Source organism: Lepidochelys olivacea, assembly GCF_965140295.1.
Source record: "Lepidochelys olivacea isolate rLepOli2 genome assembly, chromosome: 11".
NCBI classification, from domain to species: Eukaryota; Metazoa; Chordata; order Testudines; family Cheloniidae; genus Lepidochelys; species Lepidochelys olivacea.
Genome location: NC_140421.1, coordinates 79,727,913 through 79,755,261, shown reverse-complemented (window position 1 = coordinate 79,755,261; position 27,349 = coordinate 79,727,913). Strand labels below are relative to the sequence as shown.

The window sequence follows — 27,349 nt, the reverse complement described above, 5'->3', positions numbered from 1 at the left end:
GACTGTTCATTTTGTTTGATATGTGGGCTTCCCCATGGTTACCTAGGCCTTTGTTCACTCAATACTGGTTTGCTGCGCGGTGCTCAGCATGGCCCTACACCATCTAACCCATTTGTAAATCCTGATCATTCAGAAACCATTACCAGCTCCTCCGTGCTCAAGGGGATCAACAATCCTGTAGTAACTACAAACTAAAGGTTTATTAATATTAAAAAAGAGAGTTATTAAGAGGTTAAAATGAATCATTTACATTACTGTTGATTTCAGAGTTTGTAGACCAGGATAATAGCAGTGATGTTAAATCTGCTAGCTTGCAATAAGTCTCTTTGGATCATCACAAATATTGGGGTCCTCAGTCCATTGTTCAAAGCTCTTCTTTTGCTGGAAATCATGGTCTAGAGATGTGGAGCAGGAAAGAGGCAAGAAGGTGATGTCAGCCTGGGGGGATATAACCTTGAGACTATGTGCATGGAAAGTTACTGTCTCAAACATGGAGACAGCAAACACATGTTCTTCGTGCCCTGCTGAGTCGCTGGGCCTCCATTGTCCGTATGCTCTCTGAGGCCTCCTCTGCAGCGGCCCGTTGGAAGAGCTGATTCTCCTTAAATGGCCCATCACCTATGGCTGTAAATCTGTCTTGTGGCTGTTACCCCGGAACAGAACATGTTTGAGATACAAACACACAGCAACGATTCATAACTTCATATACAATGATAATACACGCATATAAACAGAGTAACAATACTTAGCAGACTATAACATTTCCATTGATACCTTAAAAATCTTTGTATCATACTTTGTACAAGATCTATTTCAATTGTAGAACAGTGATAACATCAGTGGTATAAATGGTCACCTTTCTTTTTATACAGTGTCACACAAAGGCCTTATAACTGAGTTTAGTGTAACCATGATAGCAATGCAGCTCTGAGCTCGTATCTCACCTAGTGTTGGGTACCATTATATTTCTAGCACTTCTTTTATCAATTGATGCAAACATTCTGAGACACCAGTCAGTTTTTAAAGACTTGGAATATATTTTATATCAATGGTATTTCAGTTTTGAACCATGCCCACAGGGTATTGTGTCTGCTGGCTATTTGGACTCCAAAAGAGAAGTTACCTTTACTTATGATTAGGGCTTACAAGCGTTTAAAAATATTAATTGCAATTAAAAAAATTAATCACAATTAATTGTGCTGTTAAACAACAATAGAATAACATTTAAATAAATATTTTTGGATGTCTACATTTTCAAGTATATTAATTTCCATTAAAACACAGAATACAAAGTGCACAGTGCTCACTTTATATTTATTTATGGTTACAAATATTTGCACTGTAAAAAACAAAAGAAATAGTATTTTTTAATTCTCCTAATACAAGTATTGTAGTGCAATCTCTTTATCATGAAAGTTGAACTTACAAATGTAGAATTATGTACAGAAAAAAACTGCATTCAAAAATAAAACTATTTAAAACTTTAGCGCCTACATGTCCACTCAGTCCTACTTCATCCTATCACTCAGACAAATAAGTTGGTTACAATTTTGCAGGAGATAATGCTTGCCTGTTTCTTGTTTACCGTGTCACCTGAAAGTGAGATCAGGCATTTGCATGGTACTGTTGTAGCTGGTGTCGCAAGATATTTATGTGCCAGATGCGCTGAAGATTCATATGTCCCTTCAGAAAGAAAAGGAGGACTTGTGGCACCTTAGAGACTAACAAATTTATTTGAGCATAAGCTTTCCTGAGCTACAGCTCACTTCATCTGATGCGAAATAAATTTGTTAGTCTCTAAGGTGCCACTAGTACTCCTTTTCTTTTTGCGGATACAGACTAACACGGCTGCTACTCTGAAATATGTCCCTTCAGGTTTCAACTACCATTCCAGAGGACATACGTCCATGCTGATGACTTGTTCCACTCAACAGCGATCCAAGGCAGAGCAGACATGTTCTTTTTTATCATCTGAGTCAGATGCCAAGAGCAGGGGGTTGATTTTATTTTTCGGTGGTTCAGGTTTTGTAATTTGCACATCAGAGTGGTGCTCTTTTAAGACTTTTGAAAGCATGCTCGACACCTTGTCCCTCAGATTTTTAAACCTTGAGTTGAGTGCTGTAGCTATTTTTAGAAATCTCACATTGGTACCTTCTTTGCGTTTTGTCAAATCTGCTGTGACAGTGTTTTTAAAATGAACGTGCTAGGTCATCATCCAAGACTGCTATAACATGAAATACATGGCAGAACGCAAGTAAAACAGAACAGGAGATGTACAATTGTCTCCCAAGGAGTTCAGTCACAAATTTAATTAATACATTTTTTTTTCATGAGCTTCATCAGCATGGAAGCATGTCCTCTGGAATGGTGGCCGAAGCATGAAGGGGCATATGCATCTTTAGCATATCTGGCACATAAATACCATGCAATGCTGGCTACAAAAGTGCCATGCGAATGCCTATTCTCACTTTCTGGTGCCGTAAATAAGAAGCAGGCAGCAGTATCTCCCACAAATGTAAACAAACCTGTTTGTTTTAGCGATTGGCTGAACAAGAAGTAGGATTGAGTAGACTTCTGGGCTCTAAAGTTTTATAGTGTTTTGTTTTTGAGTACAGTTATGTAACAAAAAATTTACATTTGTAAGTTGCACTTTCACGACAAAGATTGCACTAAAGTACTTGTATGAGGTGAATTAAAAATACTTTCTTTTATCATTTTTACAGTGCAAATATTTATAGTCAAAAATAATATAAAATGAACACTGGACACGTATTTTGTGTTGTAATAGAAATCAATGTATTTGAAAATGTAGAAAAACATAAAATATGTCATTTCAATTGATATTTTATTGTTTAACAGTGTGATTAAGTGTGATTACTTTTTTTGAGTTAATCGCGTGAGTTAACTGCAAATAATTGACAGCTCTACTATGATATAGGCTACTGACATGCATTACCACTATTTGTCATATTTTCAGTATGAGCTATTTATCCCTCTGGCTTATATCAAGCGAATATTGTGACATCTGTATATGACAAACAGTACTTTCGATTACAAACACCAAGCAAGACGGGATCTCTACGTTTCTGTCAAATTCTGTAAAAAGTTCTAGTTTTGCAATTCCTGGATTGTTTTCCTGTCCTATAGTCCAGATATCATTAATTGAGGCTCTGTTTTTATTGTTAAACCTGATTTCTACTTATAACAAGTAAAATCCTGGAAGGTTCTCATTGTCCTGAAGCGTCACTATGACACCACTTGTCATCAGCCTAGATGCTCCTGGAGAAGTTAAGATTCAGGAGTTAAGAGAGAACACCGTATCCCCTTTGGGAGTCTAGTCGCGGGGAAAGGTAGCTGTGTACTTACTAATAAAGGACCTTGCAGATAAAAGGCGATCTAGGTTGTCAGGAGGAAAGCCTCTCCATTTCCCCAGAAAACACAGGAAGTCTACTAGGACAGATCTGAAATCAAGCCCTTTACTGCACACTCGTTTTCTTGTGTATACTCTGCCTGTTATGTGAGTAGCGGTTATCCAGCCCTGCGGCCTAGCGATAAGCATCTGAGTCTGTTTTCCTTTGGTTCTGTGTGATATATAATAATCTGCAAGTGTCTCTTCCAGTGGCAGCAGAGGTGCCTTGGGTGGTTTGTGTGGGGGTGCTAGGGCTGTGACCTGAACTGGGTGCTTCCCCAACTCCTTGTTACAAAACTAGATTGAAACCTGAAAAAAATTAGTTATGGAAACTTCCACCTGTTAGCTCTCTTGGTGGCTTTTTGAGATGCTGAGTCACTGGTCATTAGGAAGAGCTCCGCTCTGTACTGACTGTCAGCCGACTCGCAAACAAAAGGCCTTGTGCCAGTCATTGAGCATCCTCTGCCACTGCCATAGTCACAGAAGAACCGCTGCACGTGACTATTGTTTAGAAATCCGTCTAGACTGTTAGCAGAGGAACGGGATGGAATGCAACTGAGTTCAGTCCAAAGCAGAATGTGAAGAGTTACAAAGTGATCTCACAGGCAGATGAAATTCAGTGCTGATAAATGCAAAGCAATACACATTGGAAAACATAATCCCAACTCTACATACAAAATGATGGTGTCTAAATTAGCTGTTACCACTCAAGAAAGAGATCTTCCATATTTGAAGAGAAGGTTAAAGGACTAGAGACCCAAGTATCAACCCTGCATTGCATCAGAGAAAATGAAGATTTTTCTGGATAGAAGTCAGTGCTTGGCACTGCAGGTACAGCATGCTGAAGAATCCAAGGGCAGTGCAGAACGGGGAAGAAAATAGGCAGTATGTGACCTCTAGAAGAAGAAAGGGGAGAACCCATGTACCCCCAATGCAGATTGAGGTAAGAAACTGTTTTCAGGCTCTCTGTACAGGTACTATGTTGGAGAATGGTTTGGAAGAGTCATCTGAGGGAAAGGATCTGAGGGAGACCCCATCGACCGGAAGGCATGGGCTGCATTGTCCTAAGGATGGGGGTTCCACGACCACTACTCCCAAGAGGAGGAGACGGGTCGTGGTGGTCAGGGACACACTCCTAAGGGAGACAGAGTCATCCATCTGCCGTCCAGACCGGGAAACTCGAAAAGTGTGCTACTTGCCTGGAGCTAGAATTCAGGATGTGACTGAGTGTCTGCTGAGACTGATCAAGCCCCCGCAACACTACCCCTTCCTACTTCTCCAAATGGGCACCAGTGATACTGCCAAGAATGACCTTGAGCAGGTCACCACACAATACCTGGCTCTGGGAAGAAGGATAAAGGAGTTTGAGGCGCAAGTCATGTTCTTGTCCATCCTCTCTGTTGAAGGAAAAGGCCGAGGTAGGGACCATCGAATTGTGGTATCGGAGAGAGTGCTTCGACCGTGGGATGTTGTTCCAGGAGGAAAGATTGCTAGGAAGAGATGGAATCCACCTAACAAAGAGAGGGAAGAGCATCTTCACAGGCAGGCTTGCTAACCTAGTGAGGAGGGCTTTAGACTAGGTTCGCGGGGTATGGCGACCTAAGCCCAGAGGTAAGTGGGGAAGTGGGAACACCCTGACATCTGCTGGGAGAGCAATACAACAGTGCACAGACAATCCAGGAAGTTTTTGGAGAGTGTTGAGGACAACTTCCTGGTGCAAGTGCTGGAGGAACCAACTAGGGACCATGCTCCTTTTGACCTGCTGCTCACAAACAGGGAAGAATTGGTAAGGGAAGTAGAAGCGGCTGGCAACCTGAGCAGCAGTGACCATGAGATGGTCGAGTTCAGGATCCTGACAGAAGGAAGGAAGGAGAGCAGCAGAATACGGACCCTGGACTTCAGAAAAGCAGAACTGATGGGCGGGATCTCCTGGGAGGCTAATATGAAGGGGAAAGGAGTCCAGGCGAGCTGGCTGTATTTTAAAGAAGCCTTATTGAGGGTGCAGGAACAAACCATCCTGAGGTGCAGAAAGAATAGCAAATATGGCAGGCGACCAAGCTTGGCTTAACAGAGAAATCTTCGAGGGTTGTGGGGACTATAGCCACCCCAACATTTGCTTCAGTCCCCCTGTAGCAGCCACCACTTTCTGGCTGTCCACCTCTGAAGGCAGAGCGGAGAGAGCAGCAGCTGCTGGCCGGGCTTCCAGCTCTGAAGGTGGCAGTTCCAGAAACAGTATAGGGGTACGGCCAGGCAGGGGACCGGGGGGCCTGAGAACGGTGCCTGGCCTGTGTCTCTGCCAGCACACGAGAACCATGAAATTAATAGGCAGCAGGTTTAAAACAAACAAAATTAATTACTTCTTCACACAACGCACAGTCAACCCATGGAATGTGTCGCCAGAGGATGTTGTGAAGGGCAAAACTATAACTGGGCTCAAAAAAGAGTTAGATAAGTTCATGGAGAATAGGTCCATCATTGGCTATTAGCCAAAATGGTCAGGGGTGCAACCCCATGCTCTGCGTGCCCGTAAGCCTCTGACTGCTGGATGCTAGGACTGAACAACAGGGAATAGATCACTATAATTTCTGTGGTCTGTTCATTCCCTTTGAAGCATCTGACACTGGCCACTGATGGAAGAGATGGACCACTTGTCTGACCCAGTATGGCTGTTCTTAGGTTCTAATGACTTTGAGATACTTTTGTTTAGTTGGCTGGAGAAATTACCAGCTTACTTTCATATAAAACCTGGTAACTTTAGCTCTACAAATAGTTACTTTTGATCAGGGAAAAAGTTGTTCCATTTTTTCACTTGATTTTTTTTAACCCCAATAATAAAAAAATATACTCTGAAAATCAAGAGAGCTAAATCCATCGTGATTGCATACAGTGATATCAAAAAGATATTTTCTTTTTTAAGGAGTATGTGTACATTTTTGTTGAGACCAAGGACTATTTTTTCTCTAGGATGTGCTGCTAACTAATCTTACTATGCACAGCAAATTCATCTTAAAATGGTGATCTATTAATTGGAGACTTTTTTTACTATCTTACAGGGGATGGTTCTGGGGTTATGAGGAAACACGGGGCCTAAATGTCTCTTGTCTATCTGTCCAAGGATCAGCATCTATCATAGCTCCTGTTCTTTTGAAAAACACTTCAGCACGGTGAGTTGCCTCTATTATTTTTTGTGTGTGTTCAAAAACCTATCTTCACAGCTAGGAGAAAGGTGGCAAAAGCTTCCGGCATGTTACACCATGATGGTATCTCCTCACTGGAGAAGTATAGTTCATTAGAAGTGTTATAAAATGTCTGGCATCAGACAGGAGGATGAGGTAGAGACGAGGCTTTCTTCAGACAATTAACAGAAGTTTCCAGATCACAGGCCCTGGTTCTCATGGAGGACTTCAATCACCCTGACATCTGTTGTAATATCACAACAAAAAACTTCAAATCCAGACTCCAGCGAGAAACTGTTGAATTGGAATTCATTTGCAAATTGGATACAATTAACTTAGCCACTCCCAGTCTCTATTCAAGCCTAAGTCAGTATGCAAGGTAACCTATTTCCCCTTGTTTTTTCCTACCCCCACCCCCTCCTCAGACGTTCTTGTTAAACCCTGGATTTGTGCTGGAAATGGCCCACCTTGATTATCATACGCATTGTAAGGAGAGTGATCACTTTAGATAAGCTATTACCAGCAGGAGAGTGGGGTGGGAGGAGGTATTTTTTCATGCTTTGTGTGTATATAAAAAGATCTTCTACACTTTCCACAGTATGCATCCGATGAAGTGAGCTGTAGCTCGCGAAAGCTTATGCTTAAATACATTGGTTAGTCTCTAAGGTGCCACAAGTCCTCCTTTTCTTTTTGCGAATACAGACTAACATGGCTGTTACTCTGAAACCTTTTATTTATAGGCCTTTCTGGAGCCACCATCATCCAGTATTTGAGTACTTAGTAAATAATGAATTTATCCCTGTAGCAACCCTAGGAGTTAAGAAATGTAACTATCGCCATTTTTACTGACCAACAGTTGAGCAGTGAGTGAGATCAACATTTTCACAAATGAATGCTAATTTTCAGATGCCTGACTTCAGTTGCTTTGGGCCTGATTTTCAGAGGTGTAGCACGCCTGCTGTTCCTGTCCATATCAGTTGGAACTGCAGAGGTGTCCAGCACCTTTGGAAAGCAGGTTCAAAGTTAGCACCAAGAATCACTGGCCACTTTTGGAAAAAGTCACTGCACGAGTTGCCCAAGAGGATCTGTGGCAGAGCTGGGAATGGAGCCCAGGTCTTCCAGGCACTTCCTGGATCAACATGCACAAGAAGGTTACTAATAACCTTTAAATATAACCGGGCAATATTAGAACGTAAATGATCCTGCATAGAGAGATCTCTGATTGGGTTTGCTGTTGAGGTAACAATAGTTGTAGAATTTGTACAATGAGATTAATACACACAGGACGAGTTTACTTCAATACCATAGTTAAACACATGCAGTTCATAAAAGGACACACTAATGTAATGATAAATATGGTAAGGCTCAAGGCCTTTCTCAATGTTCATCTTCACATCATCCTTCTGTGCATAGATAAATACGTACAGTTCCCCCAGACTGTGATGGGAGTTGCATAGAAGTATTAAAGGACAGAACTGGTTCTATGTGTATTAATGTTGGCTTTAACAGCATAATTAGCAATCCAAAATATTCCCTAAGTGCTATGTGAATCAGTAGCACAAGCAGAGCTTTAACTCTTGTGTTTTCTCTCTTGAGGGTGTTTACAATTTTAACCTCAATATTATATTAACACATTTCACTTTTTTCTTTGAAAATGGTAAGACTAAAACTAAACTCTTCACTGGTTTTACTATGAGAATCTACGGTTCTGTATTTGAAATCTTATGCATCTGTGGTTTCACAACAAAGTAACATCACAAAACCATACCTACGTAACTAATGAATGTTGATATGATGCATGTTGTTATGTAGTGTTGTAAATAATAACTTGAAATTGTCACCTATGTGTCTAACATCTTTTTAGTTTTATACAACTTTGTTTCAAACTATCTGGGAGACTAATCCTAAGTGAGGACTAGTCAGCCACAAAATTTAAACTTGCAAAAGTCAGCTGCCATGTAATGTTCAAAAGTCTTACATTTGTTTATAGCAGAAAATAGGGGGAGGTTGTGGTTGGTTTGGTTTTGTTGCTCTTTCATAACTCATGCATTTTTTTGTTCCAGTTTATTTTAAATCACCTTTGGGCTTCTACAAAACATGGTCAATTTAAGCTAAAACAGAACCTTACCATAAGTTTATGAACAGGTTAAAATATATATAATTGTGGCCCGTGTGTTTCTTGGATGGATTTTGGATTTTGTCACAGACACTACCACTTTGCCACAGAATTGTATCCCAGAATCTCAACTTTTGTTTAAAAACTGAAATTTAGATATCTGCCTCTTATGGTTCAGGAGATACACTTTCAAATGTAAGCCAAGCATAAATGATGCTGTATTATCTTCCCGAGTTTGTAGAAGGCCTAAAACAAAGACTGTCTCGGATATGAACTGCTCAACTGGATTTTAACTTTGATACCTAATGGCTCAAATTTAAATGTTAAGATAAACAATTTACCTGCTTATCATTTTAGTAGAAAAAAATCCCACTCAGTGGAAAAACTTCTGTGGGAGTTGGATCAGACTTAGAGTGCTCATTGCACAGACCTAAACTACTTCCTATATATTTCTGGCTGCCCCAAACTCTAATCTTGATTTTAAAATGATCAGTGATGGAGAATCCCCACACCCCTCAATAAGTTGTTCCAGTGGTTAATTGTTCTCACTGTTAAATATTTACACCTTATTTCCAGTTTAAATTTGTCCCGTTATTTAGTGGTAGTTTACTCAGTGTCCCTTTAAAATGTACGAGAGTGGCCAGATCCTCTCTGCATTGGAGACGTTCTCTTGTTTGCTTCCTGAGGGCTGGTTCTGTCACACAAGGGGCTCACAAATGTTTTCAGAGTATGGACTGTACCTTAACAGAGAGCTGTGTCGTGGCTCACTCCCTACTATGTCCACAGATGTAGACCCCCTATCCTCCCACAGAGGTGCAGAATTAGCACTTGTAGTGGCTGCCAAAGGGCTAAGAGGGGACCACACATAGTACTTCTGACAGAATTCTGCGCCCCTGTGGGGACGCAGAATTCATATGGCCCGCATATTTCTGTGCCCTCAGAGATGTAAAGCACTGGAGTTGGAGAGGGAGCTTGGCATATGTGCCTGCGGGGGAGATGTTGATCACCGTCAGAGGGCGGGGCTGGGCGTGCATGCCTGCCAGCCAATGAGAGAGAGAGACTGTCCCTCTTGCTTTCTACTGCGGCTCGCCGGGGATGTGGAGGGGAAGGTCTTTTTATTATGCAGGAGGAAGGCTCTGTCCGGGGGGCAGAAATGTAGCAGCCTGCCTGTTTGTTAATTGATCTCATTCTCTGAGGCAGAAATGTAGTAGTCTGCCTGCTTAGTAACATTGGTAATGTTCCTACTGTTAGTTAACTGTTGCCATACTCCATCAATTCCCCCAGCAGCATAAAAGCTGTACAAGTTTTAAGGCCGCTACGTTGCCAGAGTGAGGGAATCAGCTGGGAAGATCTATGCGCTGTCTCCCTTTTTTCCTGTGCCAAAGTGGCACAATGGGGTTAGTTTACAGCTCAGGATTTATTTTACTTACCCATTAAAAAAAAAAAAAGACTTTGACAGCAAATAAAACATTGACCAAGCAGTCAATAAAATGTCGGGACAGTCAGAAGCAAGCACTTCCCAAAGTACCCAGCCAGGTCCAGGACAATATGACTTTCATGTGTGAAAGTCTGAGCAATTTAAAATGACATTCTACTCTCTCCCCACCCCCCACCCCGCCCCCAGTTTGGTGTTCTGTAATGTAATTTAAATGAAAATCCAGGGTTATAACTAGAATGCAGGGTATTAGCTACCAAGTATTTGTAACTTAACGTTCATGTATTTAGTAAATGCTGAATAGTTATTGTGGAGTTTTTTCTGTACTGTAATTTAAATAAATTACCAAAACAGTTGAAACTGATGTGATTATATTGCATTATTTTGACAAATAGAATATGCAGAATTTTTAATTTTTTGGCACAGAATCCCCCCAAGAGTAAAGTGCCTAGATGGGAAGTAATATTAGGAGAGTTTTTATTTATATTTAATTACCTTAATTAATTTTAGCAGCCAGTAATGAGGAGAGCCAGCACTGTGTGATAAGACAGCACTGCATGAATCCCTTGTGGTCCCTGGGCCACAATTTGGAAATGCCTTCCTTATACCAAACTGGCTAAAGGTCCTGTTGCTGTAAATACAGCATGCTGAGGAAAGTGTTTCATTCTCAATGTTTACTATACACATAGAGGGCAGTCTTTGCTTCCCTTGCTACTGAACATAGTAATGTAAAGTATATTTCTAAGGGAATTGCACTCAACTTTACCATTTTTAACAGGTCAGTGATGTTAGACAGAGCTGAAAACCTTCTTCATGACCACTACGGAGGGAGAGATTATTGGAATGTGAGTATTTTCTAATTAGCGTCTCCAGATTTTCTATTTGATATTAATAAAAACCTAGTATTGACTGGTTTTTGCTGTGAGGTCCGAGAAGCAGCCAGTCTCATAGATGATCTGTTCGTTGTATGTTGCCACCTGTTGGAGCAGGAAGTGTCGTTGCTGTATCAGACCTAGAATGTTCACGTGCTCCTGCAGGGAGCAATCTGTGGGTGGACCTCTGCTCCTGTTTGGAGCGCAGTTGAAGTCAGTAGGGCGCTGATAACAGACCTCCTCACAGGTACAGGCCTGAGACTATAAACATTTCAGGTGGGATTTTCCAAAATGCTTAACAATGGCCTAATTCCTGACTTCATTGGGAGTAGAGTTAGGTCAACTCCGAGTGTTTCAGAAATTCCAAACCATAGCCTTTTAATAGGAGGCATCAAGGTTGGGAGTTTAAGGTTTTCATCACTGATTCAGTGGTTCCGCCATAAGAAAATAGCGTGTGGTGTGATGTAATGTACTGAATGTTCTCTGCTTCCCTGTTTCTTGTGAAGCTGATCTAGATTTATGTACGCAATTCAGAGAGTGAGCTGGTATGGCTGCATGAATTTCTTAGAGCTTGAAGATGAGTTAGAGTTAAAAAAAAAAAATCTAGCCAGGTTGGGTTTACAGATGATTACAGTTGCTGTCTAATTTTCAAGAGGAGGTCAGCTTGCTGGAGAGAGTAAATAAATTGTAATCCTAGGCCTTGATCCCGCAAACACACAGGCGCTCGATTTAAACCCGAGTAGTCCTATCATCTCAGTTAACAAATTATTTTCTTGGGTAATTCAGAAAAAATAAACCATGAATTACTTGTGAGGGAAAACTTCCCCCCTAATAAAGAGATGTGGATGGATCATAATTTCTAAGACTGAATACTAATCTGTAAAAATAGGACATAAAACCCATTTATGTCATAATGTATCTTCTCTGATAGAGGCACTATGGACTTTTAAGGCCTAAATTTGCTTGATCAAAATTCATAATCTAAGAATGTTCTTATTTTAAGCAGGTTTTTTAACAGCCGTAATTTTAGTTAGAGATATGTTTAGCATGCGAATTTCCTTATTCTTCCAGAGTGGTGGTTCTATCTGTGTTCATTCCAGTTTATATCCTAGACAGAGCTGTATAGACACAGAATTTGTGAAGATTATCTTAGGCAGCAAAATACTGTACGACAATATTTGCAATATATAATACAATCAGTAACAAAGATGTTTTCAGTATTAAAATGCAAATAATAAAAATACTAAATTTAAATGTTAAAAATTTTAAAAGGCTTGTCCTATCATGGCTGCGAGGTTGTTTGAATAAATTGCTTTATAATTTTTTTATGACAATATCTGTTCTTGTGAGCTAGACTCACTTGTGATAAAAAGTCTGACTTGATGCTGTTTCTTCATTTTATCACAGTAGCAAAATTTAGAAGAGGTGTAAAATGATCCCAGTGCCTGAGATTTGCACTTGTGTGTGAGTTACAGCGCAGATATCCAGGCCCTGTAAGTGGGACAGCAGCCGAAGTGTTAGCACTCGTACCGTGCCAATAGCTAAGAGCCTCATCCAAAGAGAGTTGTGAATTTTATTTTATTTTTTGTCACCAGCAGAATCCAACTGACGACCATGTTTGCAAGTTTTATGCAATGAACACAAACCTTGTATTATGTGATTCCCATCATCAGCTGCTTTATTTCTCACACACAAAAAGCTGTACATGTTGGCCAAAGCGAAGAGCCCGCAACCCTACTTAAAGAGCACATTCCAAGGTTCCCGTATCTGCGAACTGACTAGGCTTCTGCCCCTGGGTTGTGTGTCGCTTTCTTTTTCCCTGCACCTACTATATTCTGTCACCAAGTGTTGACCTCGCTAAGTGCTAAACCCTGCATGATAAGTTGTGTGCCGCGTAGGCAAGCATGCAGGTCTTCTAAGAGTTTCCTGTGATTTTACTCACAGTTTTCCACCATTTTGAAGCAACAAACTTGTGAGAGACAAACATCTTTGCTAACGTAGTTTCTAGGTAGAAATCTGGACCTCCACTTTTAAATGCTGGAAGAAAAGGAAACTAGCGATTACATCCCATCAGCACTTTTCCAGCATCCTCATCCTGTTTTGGGCTCCTCCTGTCACCTTTTTATTTAGGATCAGTTGCACCCGCTAAAGAATGGAAAGGTTACACAGCGTCTCTGAATTGCCTTTTGATTTTACCCTTGTGTGATTCCAATTAATCAAGGCAGAATTGCATGGCAACGGTGACAATGGTGTCAGCAGCTTGTTCAAACCTCCTTCCGTTTCTTTTGTAAGTGTGGTGCTCTCTGTTGTGTAAAATGTGTGCTGTGTTTTGATGGAAGACCTCCTTCTGCTAGTCTCATATTTCAACTTATTAGTTGAATGCAAATACAGATGCACAGTCTTCCTGAGAGTTCCCCCCTAGTGTCACTGAGAACTGGGGCATCAATCCTTTTTTCAGTCATCCATCCATGAGGCTGATGATGGTTTCAGAAGAACATTGAAGAGCTGCTGGAATACCAGGATCAGGGACATAAATAATTGTGGTTACATTTTAACGATGATGGCAGTATTGTAAATGTCTCACTTGCAGAATCATCAGTGTTGTGCTCTTCCACTTCAATAGCCAAGATTTCATTAAGTGATGCATCTGGTCACGATGGATCCAAAGAAATGAGTTTACTGCAGTTTCCTTGCAGAGTGACGTCTCTTGACAATGTTTCCATTTTGAAGAATTACTTAGAAAAATTGTCTATTTTCGTTACTTCAGTCATCCAATCGCTTCCTTCATCTTCTGGCATGTTGAGTCAGATAAATGAATTCATTGATATGAAGATCCCTAAACACTAATCACCCATTTGCAGTATTGATCAGCAGCTTTCACGTTGGCTATAGTTGAAATGAGACACTACTATGAAATAAATTCAACTCCATGAAGACTGGAAAGTAAGATGACTCGCCCACTCTGTATAGCAGCCATGTTAACAGTTGCCCTACCCACCTTCTAGATGTTTCTAGATTGTAACAGATCAGCCCCCCAGGCCCTCCAGGCTGCTGCCCTGTGGTGGTGGTGTGAGAGGAGCACACACATGAAAAATCCCCCGGTAGTGCTGTTTCATCCTGCTCCCTTAGAAGCACTAGCAGGCTGCTCACCTAGTGGTTACTCACCTGATTCTCCACACTGCGAGGACGGGGTATGGAGGGGACGGAGCCCTGGCTCTGCTCTCTCTACTGCGGCTGGAGTTCAGGGCAGTCAGCTGTAACAGGAAAAGAGAGGCAGTACCAGCCCCCCTCACTGCTAGAGCAAGGGGAAAAGAGAACCTGAGCAATTGTTCCTCAGAATGCCAGGTCATTCTTGCTCTGCTCCTGGGGTAGGTAGGGCAGCTATCCACAGTCCCTTACTCAGGGCAGACTATGGGGTTAGACTAGCCCTATCTGAATTTCACCATTCTGGTGAGAGAAGAGAAGCTTTTGTGCCAAGTGCAAATGGATCTTTGTCTTGAAAATAAATTCAAAAATCCTCAGTGCATCTTCATACAGTGTTCATTGCTCAATGGGGAAAAAAGCATTTTGCTTGTAAATCAAGAATTTGACCAAACTTCTGATTATTGTGGTTAACTGAAGTCAGTAACAGAGAATTTCCTTAGTACTGTACGCTTGTACTAACAAGGATGGTTCTGCTTTGCCTCGATTCCAGATGGTAACTGTGTCACAAAACACATTTGAAATTATTAATACCCTCAGGTATGGGGAATAGCTTCATTTTTGCCAGTTTCCCTTTTACTGTGATTGGGGCTTTTGGTGGCTAGAGGCATGTTTCTTAGAGCATGTTTAATTCCAGTAGTAATTTTGTAAGTTAACAAGTCTTTCCACATTTTTCTTTCCAAAAGATGAGCTGCACTACTTCTGTACTTGATCTGGTACAGAAATGCCTTCTTCACTTAACAGGGCAGCCATATGGTGCGGTGGCTAGAGTGAGGGAGAGCTACATATGTTCTGTGGTCTAATGCCATCTAAACCACTGTATGACCCTGCACAAATCACTCGTGACCTCAGGGTATTTACCTTAACCAGCTTTTCAACTGGATTTAATGAACAGGAACCTCACTGAAAACTATTTCTAAATTGAGCTCTCCTAGTTTAATGACCCCATGTGTCAACACTTAGATCTTTCTGCTACCATGGGGAACGGCTGACAGACCCTGTGCTGGCACAAGGAACATAAGCATTGTGGACACTTGTGTAACAGAGGCACTAGCCATTGGCTGGGTGCTGATAACACATTTGTTAGTAAAATAAATACTATCCTTGCTCTGTTTTGAAATGTGTTATACAAAAGTTAAAAATTACTAAATTTAAACTACAAGGTAGATGAATCTCGACTCTTTTCCCAGTTTGTAGGTCTAGCTATTAAAAGGCACTTTTGAAACACTCCTGCAGTGACAAGTTGTGTATATGGGATGTAAGTGCAGTTACCCACAGGTTGGTAGAAAGTACCCTTAAATGCTGGAAATTGTTACCTTGCAGCGTTGTAGGAATGTGTTAAAAGTAACCCCATTCCTGGAGCTCTAAATGGAAGCAGGTTCTCACATGCATGTGTTTATAGCTATCTCCCTACTCCCAGACAGTCACTCAGCAGCTCCTCTCATCCTGACAGACCCGTCGAAGTATGGTGTTTGCTAAACACCTGCGTGTGGTGGGGGATGAGTTTAGGAGGAAATACCTTCACTCCACTGATGAGGCAGACAGGACAGACTACAATGAGGACTGGACACAGATGAAGGTAAAGTAGTTTGTAATCTGTTTTTTCTGTAACAGATGTATCCAATATATTTGTTTAGTATTTTGACTGCACTGTGAGAGGGATTGGGAAGTAACTATGAATGTGATGATTCTAGTACACAGCATTTCTAGTCTCTCTGCCCTTCCAAGATTTTTCCTCCTCTGGAACGAAGTTTTCCCAGTCAGTTCAGATCTTGTTGACTGAACTGTTTGCTAGAGAGCAGCACGGCAAGTCTCACTGTGATGGGTTTCCTGGGGTGCAACCTGGAACTGGCTTACCGCTGAGCCCTCTGGCTTACCAACCTGGGCTCCCTCTCTCACTGTGATATTGTGGCAAGCTGCAAACCTTTCCAGGTACTGCACTTACACAGACAACCAAGGGCAGGGACACACCCAGCTGAGTTATATGAATGCTTCTCCTAGCTACTCATGAACTAATAATAGAGAGGCTCCAGCCAGTTCCCCCAGCTCCCCAGCCGAGGACCCAGGGCTATACCGACCTGCTCTGGTCAGAAGCCTGACCAGTATAGGTTTATAACCCAGTCCACCCCTCTCTCAATGTGGAGAGGACATGCACCAGCTCTTGTTCCTGAGCAGATTTCCCAAGCACTTCAACCAAAATGCACTGTTCTTGGTAAAATGTAAAACAGATTTATTAACTACAGAAAGATAGATTTTAAGTAGTAAGTGTACAGATCAAAGTTGGTTACCTAAGAAATAAAAGTAAAAATCACAGTCTGTGTTCTATAAACTAGACAGGATTTGAATCGGTCAGTCTCACCCTGATAGATCATACAAGCAGGTTACAGATCTTCCATACACAGGCTGGAACTCTCCTTCAGCCTGGGACCACCTCCCCAGTTCAGTCTTTCAGACATGTTTCCAGGTGTTGAGTTGGGGGGCAATGAGGTCAAGTGATGATGTCACTTCCCCTCTTTTATAGTTTCTTCCAGCTTGCTGGAAAGATCCTTTGCTATGATGTGAGTGAAGCAGTCTCCATTGTCTATGTGCTATCTCTGAGAAGTCTCCGTTGTATACGGTTCCTGGGATAGTCCTTGGGAGTGTGGAGTCCTTTAATGGGCTATCAGCAGCGTCTGGCTCCTCCATTGTTGCACCTGAAAGGCTGGTTGTGGATGTTCCCAGCCTCACAACGTATTTCAGTAACGCACACATAGCAAAACTTCATAACTTCCACAGTGACAGCATATACAATCCAACCGGGTATTAATGTTCAACAGATCAATACTTTTAAAATGATACCTCACAAGGCATACATTGTACAAAACACATCATAATTCTATGATAGTGGTGAATATGGGGATTCCAGGGTGCGGCTTTGAGCATAGCATGTCACACCCAGTTCCAAGAAGGACAACTTTGTCTGTTCTGCATCTTGTTGGATGGAGCAATGTGCTGTTCAGAACTGTCAGTCGCTTTAGTTTAATGAGGCCACTCTTTGATGATAAATTTGAGATCTTTATAAACAGCTCTCTCCATCTTGCATGGTTTATTTATTCATTGCTGCCAGATATCAAAACACAGTAATCAGCTGTAAGTGCTACAAAATATTGTCAACACACACCTTACAATGGCTCGCTTTCGTTGAATTAACACAGTGCTGTACCTACTTCAGCGCAAGTGTTCATGTACCCAAGACCCTTTTCATTCTGCGTTGAGACTAGTGTATTTTGATTACACCATGTGCTGATTGTTCTCTGAAGGTAAAGCTGGGCACTGCTGTAGGCGGGCCATACCTTGGGGTTCACCTCAGAAGAAAAGACTTCATCTGGGGTCACAGAGAAGATGTGCCAAGCCTTCATGGAGCAGTGAAGAAAATCCGCAGCCTCATGGAGAGGCATAAACTTAAGAGAGTTTTCATAGCCACTGATGCCATTGTGGAGGGTATGCACACCTGTTTAATCCTGGGTCTTACTTCACAATAGAGATTGGTCAATGTGGCAACAGTTGTCACTTCATATTCATGGATTATTGAATATTGATAGCCTTCCTGGGAGACTGATCAGCTCAGGAAATTAAAAGAGGGACTGGAGCCTTTCATCTCCATGCTGACCATTCAAATCCAGCCCAAATAGGTAGTGCCTAGAAAGTAGTCACTGGGTGTTTCACACAGGCTGTTTGGCCATCTGCATGAAACAAGCGTGATGCCCTGGTCCAGTTCCCAGGAGCAGATGTCCACATAGCACAAACTATCATCATGACTAGCTGTAACCGGCAGCTTTGGGAGATCAGAGTATATGGGTGAGGAGATTGAACTTGCCTCAGCCATAGTGTTGGCCTCTCATGGGTAGGGATGAGGCCCATTGATAAAGGAGGGAGGTTCCGGCCATGCTGTACCTGTTCTGGGAAAGAATAAGACTTTTTTTCCAGACCAGTCAAAGTAGCACCTTTCATATGCATTAAATTCACAGGAAAACATCTTGCATTGTTTTTAATAGTCTCTCCTAATAAGGGGTGGGTATTTTTGTCTTTTCTTCCTCTTCTTTCCCATTTCCACTGCACCTTTTCTTTATATGATTCCACGGGTGTCATTAAAAAAGCATTGAGAGGGGAGGCCATTGTGGCATATACCCTAGAGGTGCAATCATTGTCTGTTGCTTCTGTAGGATTAGAAAGTGAGACTAGTGGTACCACCTGTTTCCCGGGCCCGTCAATTCCAGGCCCCCTCAGTCCATCAGCATTTGCTATCTCATCCGTGCAAAGTGTGTCTAACACTCCTTCACTGGCACCTGTCCCCCAAAACTTCCCCAGTCATGTAGCAAGACGTGTTTTACACATCCTAGGTCAAATTTGAGCTTCCTCTGCTTTGCAACCTTTCCACCAGTTTGGTCCAGCTCTTCAGTGAAATGTAGGTATAGGGCAATATTATCGTTTTCTCTAACGGTCCTGTGCCGGGCGGCTTATGGCATTTTTTTTCTTTCAGAGACTGAAGAGCTCAAGAAATTACTGCCTGAGATGGTGAGGTTTGAACCCACTTGGGAGGAGCTAGAAGTCTACAAGGATGGAGGAATAGCAATCGTTGACCAGTGGATCTGTGCACATGCTCGGTAGCTAGTTTGATTTTTGTACGTGTCTGTTCAGTTTGTATGTGAAGGCAGATTTTAAAATGATTGAATCTTGCAAACCTAAATAATGCGACTGAATGAGATGCAGTAATGTCTGTGTTTCTGATTACAGATAACTCATTATAAACAGATTAGACATTGATAAGGCCCTTATTTGTACCTTAAAAACAAAACCTTCTCCAATAACCAGTTTTATTTTCCTTCACAGGTATTTTACAGGCACCTCAGTTTCTACATTTTCCTTCCGGATTCACGAGGAAAGGGAGATCCTGGGATTTGACCCCCAGACAACTTACAACCGATTTTGTGGTGAGAAAGAGAGAAACTGTGAACAGCCAACCCACTGGAAAATTGTTTATTAATAAAACCACTCCAAAGGACTGCAGTAAGTGGTGAGCTCACCAAACCAAGAGAAAACTCACAGGAAACATCTCTTTCTAGCTAAGCTACTACTTTCTCCTCCTCTTCCTGGTGTTTGCTCTGAGTCTGGGTTTTAAGCACAACTGGGTAGCAATACCATGGTCATTCTCCTGACCAGGCCCTGATATAACTGGTCAAAATGAAGTGAGGTAAGGGTTCAGTTTTTGGTGTAGCTGGTAGGCCAGGACAGTATACTCACTCTCTAAACGTTTACTTTAGATTTCAGAGGCCAAGCATTGTTTTAGGAGGCAGCAAAATGTTTTCACTCAAAAACCTTGAAACAATTTTTTGTTTGTTTGTTTTTTATGTACTGTAACTATAACATAGCTATAGACTGTACCACATTCCTGTGTTCAGCGGGTTATTTTCTTTTCAGCTTTATTTGAGTCACTGTAGTATTATCTGTTTACAAGGAGGACGTTTAGGTTTTGTAACCTGCACTTTGTGAGAGCTGCAGATTGTGCACAGAATTTGCAGTTCTGGAGGGAAAATCCAATAGTAATTTTTGAACATTTCAAACTGGTACAAAAATGCATTTCATATTCGTAAGAAGGAAGGATAGGTGGTATTTTTACCAGACCCCAGACCAGTGTCACAGCTAGCACCTTTAACAGCAATTCTTGGCAGAGAGGTCAGTGGCTAAAATACATAAAGACTGAAATACATTGGCAACCCCAAAGCTGGTTGGGTTCTGTTTAGTAGGGCTGCGAGGGAAAGTGTGTACCGCCTGTCATGTACATGTTCTCCCTGAACGGGAGCCTTCATTTTATAGAGCTGTCATTCATCACCTTTCTCCCATGTTAAATTCACTCAAATCAAGGCAAATATAAACAGCATTTAGGGAGTTTCCTGCTTTGCAAGAAGAACTCTTCAAAGCGTGGAGCTGCTTGTTTAGGCTTGAGGGTGTTTTGCAGCTGCATAGGGGGAGCAGGGTGGAGTATTCTTTCTTTCCCCCTCCACGCCTAGCCTGCTGCACATTGGAAGCGTTCCAGGGCATGGCTTCATCCCTGGATTCAGACATGCCAGAACTGACCAGCCATTATAAAGGTCATGGGACTCTTTGCTCTTCCCCTTAATTCTGCGTACCCATCAGATCTCCCAGGTGAATGCTGTGCAGCTGCATGCAGGTGACACTCTCCCTTGGGACTGAAATGTCACACGCAGCAAGGGCACATGGAAGCAGTGTAGTGGAGTACCCCCTTCGGTGAGCCATCATGGCATGGGGAGCTGTTGCTTTAACCACAGTGTGGGCAGAAGAGAGTGCAATGGCCGTCTGAGAAAACACTTCACGAATATGACGCCTGTAACATCTTTGACACCCGCTGTTCAGAGTTGGCTACGTGCAATCAGGTAGACTTCTGTCTTGCCGTTTTAATCTGGCTCATGGTTCTGCGACATCTCCGATTGGTCTGCTTAAGAAAAAGGGGAGCCGTAATTTTCAGAGTTCAGCGGTATGTTTTTCCTCTAAATGTGAACAGAACACGGAGCAGTTAATGGGTTCATCCTCATGTTGTCAAGTGTACTCTTACTGTGCCCTTCACCCACCCCCCACCTCTTTCTTTCTTTCAGCAGCATTCTTCTTAGCTCCATCCTGTGTCCCATTGGGCTTCTTCTCATGTCCACCGCCTACCCGCTTGGGCTCAGTAATATACCCCTCCTGTGCTCTCCATGGGAACCTTACTGTATCCTCCCAGACAGCCAAGCAGGCTTGTCCTGTGCTTTGTGCGGGAAAACTTGTACAGTCTCCTCATAAAGTGAGTAATTTCAGGCCTCCTGTGTTGTTACCAGCTATTTGTTTGTATCTCTGTACAGCAAGGGTTCCTTTCCAGTGACAAAATGAGGCTTGTGGGAGCCTTGTATTCTCCAAGCAGTGCCTTTTCCAACTGAGTTGGACACTGGTGTCATGTAGCCTGCGTGCTGTGCAAAGTATACCTATAACTGTATACCTCAATTTCTTATGAAAAATAAAATGCTTTGTAGTATCTTATGTGAATTTTCCATGTTTCTTACTGCTCTTGGTTCCCTCATGTGACGTACCCAGCTCTGTCATGTCAGATCGATGGATTCTAATGGCAGAAGGGGCCATTATGATCTAGTCTGACCACCTAATAGAAGGCTCTTCAACCTAGCAGACAAAAGCAGAGCAAGATCCAATGGAAGGAAGCTGAAGCTAGACAATTTAGACTGAATTAAGGTGAAAACTTTTGACCAGGGAATTAATCATTGGAACAACTTACTTAGAGATGTGGTAGATTTTCTGTCACTTGCAGTTTTTACATTGAGATCAGATATGTCTTTTTAAAAATATGCTCTAGCTCAACTAGAAGTTATTAGACTCACTGCAGGATTGACTGGGTGAATTTCTCTGCCCTGGATTAGGAAAGAGGTTAGTTCAAAATGATGGTTATAACAGTCCCTTCCTGGCCTTAAAATCTATCCGTCACATGCTCTCATGCAGAGCCAATCCACTTAGAAGCACTGATGAGCTGTTGCACCATACAAAGGTGGCAGAGGCATGACTGCCTGGTGCCTTGTGCTGCCGTTACCCCCTTCTGACTTGCTGCCATTTATGGTCCCTTGGCACGCTGCACAGGTGAATGGCTGGGCAGTGAGGAAGGAGCCTTCTGCAAATGCGGAGTGTAGATAATGATGATCTGGCCGTGTTCTATGAACTAACCTATCAGAGCAGGTGTCTTCACTCCCTGCCCCTCCCACGGCACATGGAGGTGGAACACACCTAGCCAGCGCTCCCGATGGAGCACATCGTTGCACAGTTGTCATGGGAAGCATTCAACACAAGATGAAAGCTGCATGCAGGGCTAAAGTAGTCCATGTGGTCCCAGAGCCACAGGATGTGTGTGGCTGCTATAATGGATATGTTCTGCCACAGTAGCTAATTTCAGTACACAAACGGGGTGATTTTCAGCTGTGATCCAAATATGTTTACATTGATGTGTCTGTGTAGCAGGCTGCACCATATTTCCACCTCTGAGGTGCTTTGCCTCTCTGCCCTCTGGCTGCTCAGTTGGCTTCAAAAACGTTTGCAAAACAGATAGGTTTTGATTGTCCCTTTAAACAAGACAACTTAGTCCCAAAACTCAGCTGTGCTCCTTGCAGTCCGAACCATCTCCTCCTCTGTGATGGATAGGAAAATGTCAGCTCAAGGGTTAATTCATTCTCTGCATTTCACTCAGGGAAAAATGGAAGTAGGAATTTTCATTGCTGAAAATATAAAAGGGAAGAGAGGTGCACAAAAATATCCACCACCAAGTTTAAAACAGTGAAAATTCCACCACTGAGAAAGCTGTGGAATAAGTCTGTATGCCTGTGCTTGTTCCCAAGGTAGGGATGTAAATAACGTTTTAAAAAAGTAAATGTTGAAACTATTAACATTTTAGCACTTAAATGTTTAACCGTTAGGCTCTGCTGCCTCCCCACAAGACCGGGGTCCCAGCTGCCACCCCCACGCCTGGAGACTCAGCTCGCTGCTGGCCACAGGCCCTGGCTGCCTCCCCGTGAGCCCAGGACTCTGCTGCTGCCACCATGAGTCATAGAATCAAAGAAGATCATGGGTGGAAGAGCCCTCAGGAGGTCATCTAGTCCAACCCGCTGCTCAAAGCAGGACCAATCCCCAACTAAATCATCCCAGCCGGGGGTTGGTCAAGCCTGACCTTAAAAACTTCTAAGGATGGAGGTTCCACCACCTCCCTAGGGAACCCATTCCCGTGCTTCACACCCTTCTAGTGAAATAGTGTTTCCTAATATCCAACCTAGACCTCCCCCACTGCAACTTGCGACCATTACTCCTCGTTCTATCATCTGCTACCACTGAGACCAGCCGAGCTCCATCCTCTTTGGAACCCCCCCCCCCACACGCCCAGGGCTCTGCTGCTGCCCCACACACAGCCCAGGTGCGAGGCCGGCAGCCGGGACCCTGGGGGTGGGGTGGCAGTGGAGTCCTGAAGCCAGAGTTTAAATGTTAACAGGAATACCTTACTGATAAGACTGAAGCTTATTGGCTAATCAGTTAACCGGTTTAACATTTTGCATCCCTATCCCAAGGGAGTTACTCCAGAGGAAGATACAAAAATGGAAAGGAACCCTAATCTAATCTGTGATCCTTCACGATAAAAGGACTAGTAATCCCATAAAAGCCTTGAAGAAAACCTACCAGACCGGGGCCAGTGGAATATCGCTCCCCTAGAAATGATTTGATGTGCAATGGGTTCTGTGTGGTTGCTTTGTTTAGACCAATGAATGGCCACACAGTCTTTTTGCCACAGGGTGGTGACAGTAGACAGTCAGATCAAGCTGCCTTCGAGCTGTGTCTGCACACAGAGCAGTAGCAACTGCTTGCGTTTCATCCAGCACCTCAGATAGGGATGATGGCGCAGCGTAAAACCTTAAGGGTGGTGTTTTAATGATGCTGGTGTAATTAGTACATGCCAATGACTTTAATCAGACTTAAATCTCGTATCCTGCTCAGTTTAGGCATAAGAAGCAGAACGTGTCAACATGGTGATTTTGAGGTCCCATCTGTACTAGAGCATAATAAGCCTTCATTGTTACAGCAGATGTGTGTGTGATGCTGTTAGAAGAACATCCTGTGAAGAAAGCACACACCACATTCACACCTGCAATGTATGAGAGTGCACGAATGTCCCTGACTGGACTTTGCCCCACCTCATGGGCATTGACTTAATTGTTCTTTGCCAGGGCATGTACCCCTCTGTATTGTAGGGTTTTTTTGATGGTTGTTGAATAGAATCATCTTCAGTGTTTAAGGGTAGGTGGATGGATTTGTTACAACATTGTTATTTATAAATTGGCTTCATTCTCATCAGTTGGAGGATCTAACAACACTCAATGCAGCTAATTGGCAGAGCTGGAACTCAGCTGCTACAGTCTCCTACAGCATGACCCCATGTTGCAGATAACCCTCTCCTGAGCAGGGAGTGCCAGTCAGTGATGCTGTGGTATGGAAAGCAGGGACTGGGGTGGGACCGTTAGATTCCTTATAGCTCACAAACCACTGACACAGTTTACCACAGACCTCCGGGATGTTGAAGGATTATATCCAAGCCAGTGCAACCCATCTCAACACACACTTTTTACTCGTGAGTAGTCAATTTCAATGTCCTGTACAGGATCACACCAGGCATCTCTGGGGGCACCTTGAAGACAGCGTGGGTGCTTTGCCTCTTCTGCATAAAATCCTTCTGTTCGGCTGCTCTGGCCTGCAGTGTAAACCTGAAACCTCAAAGCTGCTGGAACTGGATCATCTGTTGATGCACTATTTGATCAAATTTATCTAGAAACCGTACAGGGACTAGTATAGAGTCCGCTGATCATAAGAACTGAACATATAACACTCCACACTCCCATCTGAGATGTCGCTAACATGTTTCTGTAACTTCTTCAGCAGTGCCAAGAAGTCAGCATCCAGTGAGCAAGAAATAATTAAGTGTCATTGTTGAGAACTATCATAGTTCCTAGTGGAGTTGCCATGTAGTTTCCAATCTCTGTGCTAACTTGTGCTTCGGAGTATACAGTCCTGGGTTACAAATGGACCTTGCCTGTGTGCATTTAGAGCAGCTGCTGTGGATCCTGGCATGTGAACTCTCCAGGTCTATAATTTGGCTTATGGAGAGGGGGATTGGATCTGAAGACCTCAGCTGTTACCAGTAGCCAAGATTTTAAAAATGTTAGTGATTTTGGGTGTCTCCATTTTTGATGCCCACCTGGAGAGACACTTTTAGAGGGGCCTGATTTTCAGAGGGATGAGGCAGCTGAAAATATTGCCTAGAGTGTTTGGACTCACTGGAATGCATTGATGATCAAAAGAGTGAGACAGTTACTCTATGATTACATCACCACAGGAATAGCACTGGAGCTGTCAGACATGTAAGCAGGATGCCAAAGGCATGACGAGACTGATGTCCTGCAATTACAATACTTCACAAATTGTTGGAACAAGCATGGACTGGCTGAACCCCAGCATGACGGTGGCCATTTCCATGGTGTACTATTGGAGAATCGGCAGACACACATGGCCAACACACAGAGCTATGTAGGCAGGAGAGGGGAGGGTGCTTGTAGCTATCTTGCTCCAGCTGTTCAGAATCTCAGAGCAGCCGTAGTGCCAGATTGAAGCAAGAAAGCTGCTCTGGGGGCTCCAGAAACAATCTGCGAGCGCTCCATTGCTCGGGCTGGGCCATGTGTTGAAGCGTTAACTTGGGCAGCAGTAGTCTGGATTGCAGAGAGCTCATCCACCCCTTTGAGGGAGGTATGTGTCCTTTGCAGCGCCTGTCCCTCTGACTCCTCCCCTGCCCTCTTGGCCATACCCGCTTTTAGCCTGCATGGCTCTGGCACCTGTTCTCGGGGTGGGCCTGGTTGCGGCTAGGAGACAGCATGCTCTAACCCTACAGTTTCCTTCTCCTCCGGTTGCCTTTCCCTGGCCCTTTTGGACGTAGCCCCTCTCCCCACAACACAAATGACACCCACAGATCACAGTAAGTCGGGAGGAGTGGTGCCTCAGTACAGACAGAAGAGAATACGCAGAGAGCTGGGACTTTGGATGCAGGCTGAAAAGAAGAGTTAGATTCAGCTGGGGAAAGTGCAGGGACACCTGGGGAAAACAAACCTAAGACCACATCTCCTGAGATCGAGAGAGCTGGGAACTAGTGGTGCTAAGAGAGTTTGCCAGGAGACACACTTCATGTCACAGCACGGGAGGATACAGCCGCTTTCTGTGCAGCTTTACTGCTACCCCGCTGGGCTGCTGCAAACGTGTTAAGGGGGCTTCAGGGAGAGGGCAAGGCAGGGAGCGGGCTGGGAGGACTCGGGGAAGAGCATTGGGGTGGGGGTGGCGGTGTGTAAGTGGGCTGTGAAGGGACAGAGCCTGAAAGGAGTTATGTTCTTGAGCGGGACCCATCACCACTCCCTCTCCTGTTCCTTTGGGATGCCCCGGAGCTGCTGTCTCTTCCGGAGGAGAGTCCTGCATAGATGGGACAGTTAGAGCAGGGGAAATTACTGAGCTGTAATTCTGCTTCTCTGCGGCCATGAGGTGGCAGGCCACTCCCTCCCTCTGGTGCAGTGCTTTCCTCCCAGCCTGGTTGCCCAGTGCTCTCCGGCACGGCTTGGAGTCTGGTGCTAGAGCTGGCTGAATAAGCATGCCGGGGGGGAGGTTGTTGTGGAAACTTTTGGATGAAAATCAAAAGAAAATGGTTTTCATGGAAATTTTTCCTCAACGTTTTTGGTTAAAACTGGAATTTTTATTTTTATTTTTTGCTCAAAACCTGAAAAATTTCAAGGAAAACAGACATTTTCCACACAAAATTTCCTGTTTACAAGAACAGTCATTTTTTGCCAAAAAAAACCCTTTCAGATGAAAAAATGGCGGCCAGCCCAGAGCTGGCTTTTCTTTCTGAGGTCTTTGCTTCCCACACAGGTGGCCTGCGACAGCCAGAGGGGAAGGGCCTGATTGGTATTGGAGCAAAAAGCTGGTAGACTTTGGCCTGTCCTGCTAGACTGCGGGATGCTGTCGTGGTCTGAGTCGGACGTCTGATGTTTTTTGCAGTAATACTATGGAATTAGCCGAAGCAGTGGTGTCCGACTGATGGCATTTACGCTGTAATTGTACAGAGCCGGCTTGCATGATTAGATCTGTGACTGATGTTTTTGTGCTGTAATGGTACAGCAGTTGCCTGCGTGATTGTATTTATGGCTGACATTTTAATATTACAGTTTTTCAGTGATCCTTGGAAAAGTGCATTTTAGTGTTTACATCAATGGATTTCTGACCCTGGTCAGATAAAAACCAAATAACACAAGAGGCTGAAGCAGCAGTCCTCAAGTTCCTTCCCATGTGACATGCAGAACATTACTCCTTTTAAGTGGTGAACTGGAATAGCAATGAACTTAGAGATGTGCGGGGTTTTTGGGGGTTTTTTTGGCTCATCAGTTTGGAAGTGCTGCTCATTCAGAGAAGATGCTATGATACATTTTCCACAGATGGAGGCTGAATAAACCTCAAATGTGCCTGATCAGTTTACAGGAC

The 27,349-nt window shown here is 43.3% G+C and overlaps 1 protein-coding gene across 1 annotated transcript in view; it reads left to right on the top strand.

Annotated features, from left to right (window-relative positions):
• The window catches only part of POFUT2 (protein O-fucosyltransferase 2), a 28,343-nt gene extending 7,558 nt beyond the window's left edge, over positions 1-20,785 (top strand). Inside the window, exons 4-9 of the mRNA XM_084643485.1 lie at positions 6,463-6,573; positions 10,915-10,981; positions 15,663-15,788; positions 17,509-17,689; positions 18,729-18,852; positions 19,079-20,785. Of these exons, the coding sequence (XP_084499611.1) occupies positions 6,463-6,573; positions 10,915-10,981; positions 15,663-15,788; positions 17,509-17,689; positions 18,729-18,852; positions 19,079-19,232 (763 nt within the window). The 3' untranslated portion in view covers positions 19,233-20,785. The remainder of the gene's footprint in view (positions 1-6,462; positions 6,574-10,914; positions 10,982-15,662; positions 15,789-17,508; positions 17,690-18,728; positions 18,853-19,078) is intronic.
• Positions 20,786-27,349: the final 6,564 nt, after the last annotated feature.